Below are 3,460 nucleotides of genomic sequence, written 5' to 3' on the forward strand. Positions count from 1 at the left end.
GCCTAATTCCTTGTTCTCCTTAGTGATTAGGGTACAATGGGAGGGGAAATCAGGATAACAACAGCAGCAAACACTTTTTCCCTATGTATATCAATATTAATTAGAGGAAATATAATTGTTTATTTAATTGTTTTTTGACTGCGTGCAGCACTGCATACAACATCGCTCAAGTAGCTACAGGCTTGCGGAGCTGCATGCAGGGACCCAGCAGAGGCCTTCTGCGCGACCTACTCGTGTTATTGAGTAAAGAGAGAAAAGGAAATGTTTTAAATATATTATTTGTTTAAATAAATATAATGAAGCGCTGATAAGGGGAAGAAGGTGTTTTTGCTGCAGTGCCGCTGTCTATTTCACCACAGCGCCTCGCAGTCCTTGTACCGGGTGGTGTAGGACGTGCGGCAAAGGCAAACACTTTTTCTTATTGTTAATTGTTTAATAAATTGTCTATCTATCAGGTTTAAGGAAAAGGAAGAAAAGGCAGGATGCCAGAGGGAGCTGCAACTGACGAGGTTCGGGGGGAGGCCCCAGCAGAAACCGCAGCAGCAGCAGCAGCAGCGGCAGCAGCAGACTCCGTGGGCTCTAAACGGCCTAACGAAGCGTCATCTGGCGTTAAATCCAGTGAGGATAGCAGCAGCAATGACAGCAGCAGCAGCGCGACCAACAACAGTAGCACTACCAGCGATAACACCAACAGCAATACCAGCAGCAGCAACAACAGTAGCAGCAGCAGCAGCAGCAGTGCTCCAGTACAGAAGCGTGTGAGGAGGACATGTCCTTACCTCGGTACTATTAACAAACATATGTTGGATTTTGACTTCGAAAAAGTCTGCAGCATTTGCCTCTCTAATCAACATGTCTACGCTTGTCTTGTGTGCGGGCGATACTTTCAGGGTAGGTGAATGCAAGTTGCTGCTGCTGCTGCTGTTGCTGCTGCCCTTGTTTTTGCTGTTTTTGCTCATTCTGCTGTTGGTACTTATGTTGCTGTTAGTGCTGCTGCTGCTTTCAATGCATGCGTGCAGTTGTCAGGAAATGTGTAACTGTGTCAATGGGTTGGTTGGCTGCATGCAGGCCGCGGGAGGTCCACGTTCGCCTTCATGCATGCGTTAGAGCAAAGACATTTTGTGTATGTAAATCTTACAACATGTAAAGTTTATTGTCTTCCTGATAATTACGAAGTACAAGATTATTCCCTACAAGACATCATCGTAAGCAGCACCAAAAAACCCTCGAGGGTTTATGCTATAGGCTTAATGAGGCATAAGGCGAAGGAATCGTACAGATGGTTTCTTAAGTAGCAGTCACACACAGTCTGCCTCTTAAGGAGGGGTTCAAGGTTTAGGGTTTCGGGTTTAGGGTTTAGGGTCTACGTGCAACTTTTTCAGTACAACTTGAATCCAACATACACATCGGAAGATGTTGCTCGTCTATCTACGGAAGTCTTCTATGGCAAATCATTAGATGGTGCTGATTATTTACCTGGTTGTGTTGGTCTAAATAATCTAAGCAAAACAGACTTCTTCGCAGTTGTTATTCAAGTAAGTGACTCCCCTCTCTTCATATGAACACGCATGGCATGCAGCGGATCAGCTCCCTTCTGCAAAGACTCGTACACGCATGCATGCATGCATGCATGTATGCATGTGTGTAGGCTTGGGTGTCTGTATGTGGATGCATGCATGCACGCGTGTGTGACTGTGCTTGGTGTGGGTCTGACGCAGAGTCTGTGTACGGTGATACCGCTGCGAAATTTTTTGCTCTTGTTGGATCTATCGGACAAGCAGAAATTTAATGCAGTATTGAAAACCCTCTCAGAGTTGATGAGAAAAATATTCAACAGAAGAAACTTTAAAGGCATCGTATCCCCACACGAATTCTTGCAGGTAAATATTTTGTCGCAGAAATTCCCCTTTTTTCTTTCTTTTTTGTACATTATTCACAATATTGGTGCTGTGATGTGCTGTGCTTACTCATGCGTGCATGCATGCATGCATGTGCATTTTGGGTAACCTTTGAGAGATTGAATTGTGGAGAGTAGTGGATTTGTTTCTCAGGCTGTTGGGGTGGAGAGTAAGAAGAAATTTCGCATCGGGGAACAAGCGGACCCTTTGGCTTTGTTTGCTTGGTTATTGAATGTGCTGCACCGCGATCAGCGAGACAGGAAGACAGGAAGTGGGTTTGAGCTGCAGCAGCAAAAGCTTCAGGAGGGATGTGTTCCCACATACAGAGGCATAGGCATGCATATATCATGTGGCCTGCGTCGTGCTTCTTGGATGCCTGTCTTTGTCTGTGTTCGCCACAGGCTCCATCATTCATGAATGCTTTCAGGGGGAAGTCCTCGTAACAGATGCGCAGAGTGGCGAATCGAAACACACACCCTTTCTGTAGGTTGCCCCTTTGTCAGCACAGACGGGCACCTGCATGCACGCATGCGTGCATGCGTGCACGATTGTGCATAAGGTCTTGAACCTCTTCATTTGCACCTGTTTCGTTGATTTCGGTTTAGTCGCTGTTGATTCACAGGTTCTGCAAAGTTACGGGGTAGCCACAGACAAGCCAGTCGCGGAAGTGGCAAACATTGTAATTTATGGTGTTTAAGATATATTCATTACATTCTCTCCGCTTTTTATTGGTTTCTTTTGTCGTTTTGATTCAGGTATTTGACCCTTGATTTGCCTGCTGCTCCGATTTTCAAGGATTCGCTCGACCGTAATATGATTCCAACAGTCCGTCAGACACAAGTCACTTTTTCCCCTGTGTGCACCATGCATGCATATTGAACTTAGCTAGAGAATATTGTAGAAGAGTAATGCAGGTACGGTGAATGTCTTCTTATGGTGTGTAAGTTGGTGATTGTCTGCCTTCTTGTTGCTGTGCTCAGGTGCCCATCTTTGATTTACTGCAGAAGTTCGACGGCGAAACTGACAGCGTGAGCAGCGGGGGTTGCCCTTGTGCATCTTTATTTAAGAAGGGGAACTGACTTAGTAAAGCTAAGATAGCAGAACACACTGCAGTTGATTTCCGTTTATACATGAGTATGGAGTCGTATTTCTTGTTTGTTCCTCATGCATCGTATCATGGCCTGCTCCCTTTGCTCGCAGGGACCCACTCCTCTGCAGCGCAAGAAATGTACTTTATGGAAGTTGCCGCGTTATTTGGTGCTTGCCGTAAAAAGGTTTTCGAAGAACAATTTCTTCATCGAAAAGAACCCTACGATCGTCACCTTCCCAGTTAAAAATCTGGACTTGCGAGAATGTGAGACGGTGGCTGCTGCTGGGTACAATTTAGGAAAGTGCCGTCTTTGCATCTTTTTGCAAATGCCCATATATATTCACCATATATATTCCTGTAATCGGCAGTGTGTGTAAGGTATGCATATATGTCATATGTAGCATATTCTAAAACATTATGCATGTTATAGGCGCATAATATATATATATATATATATATATATATATATATA

At 44.7% G+C, this 3,460-nt stretch overlaps 1 protein-coding gene across 1 annotated transcript; it reads left to right on the plus strand.

Moving 5' to 3' along the window:
- Positions 1-482: 482 nt before the first annotated feature.
- On the plus strand, positions 483-3,426 carry EMWEY_00048340 (ubiquitin carboxyl-terminal hydrolase, putative; the record flags this gene model as incomplete). The annotated part of the gene is made up of 10 exons (XM_013481377.1): positions 483-891; positions 1,069-1,205; positions 1,383-1,535; positions 1,719-1,880; positions 2,052-2,169; positions 2,300-2,381; positions 2,654-2,723; positions 2,879-2,926; positions 3,099-3,252; positions 3,419-3,426. The coding sequence occupies 10 exons, from the start codon at positions 483-485 to the stop codon at positions 3,424-3,426; spliced, it is 1,341 nt and encodes a 446-aa protein (XP_013336831.1).
- Positions 3,427-3,460: the final 34 nt, after the last annotated feature.

Source organism: Eimeria maxima, genomic scaffold, assembly GCF_000499605.1.
Source record: "Eimeria maxima Weybridge genomic scaffold, Emw_scaff1084, whole genome shotgun sequence".
Lineage (NCBI taxonomy): Eukaryota > Apicomplexa > Conoidasida > Eucoccidiorida > Eimeriidae > Eimeria > Eimeria maxima.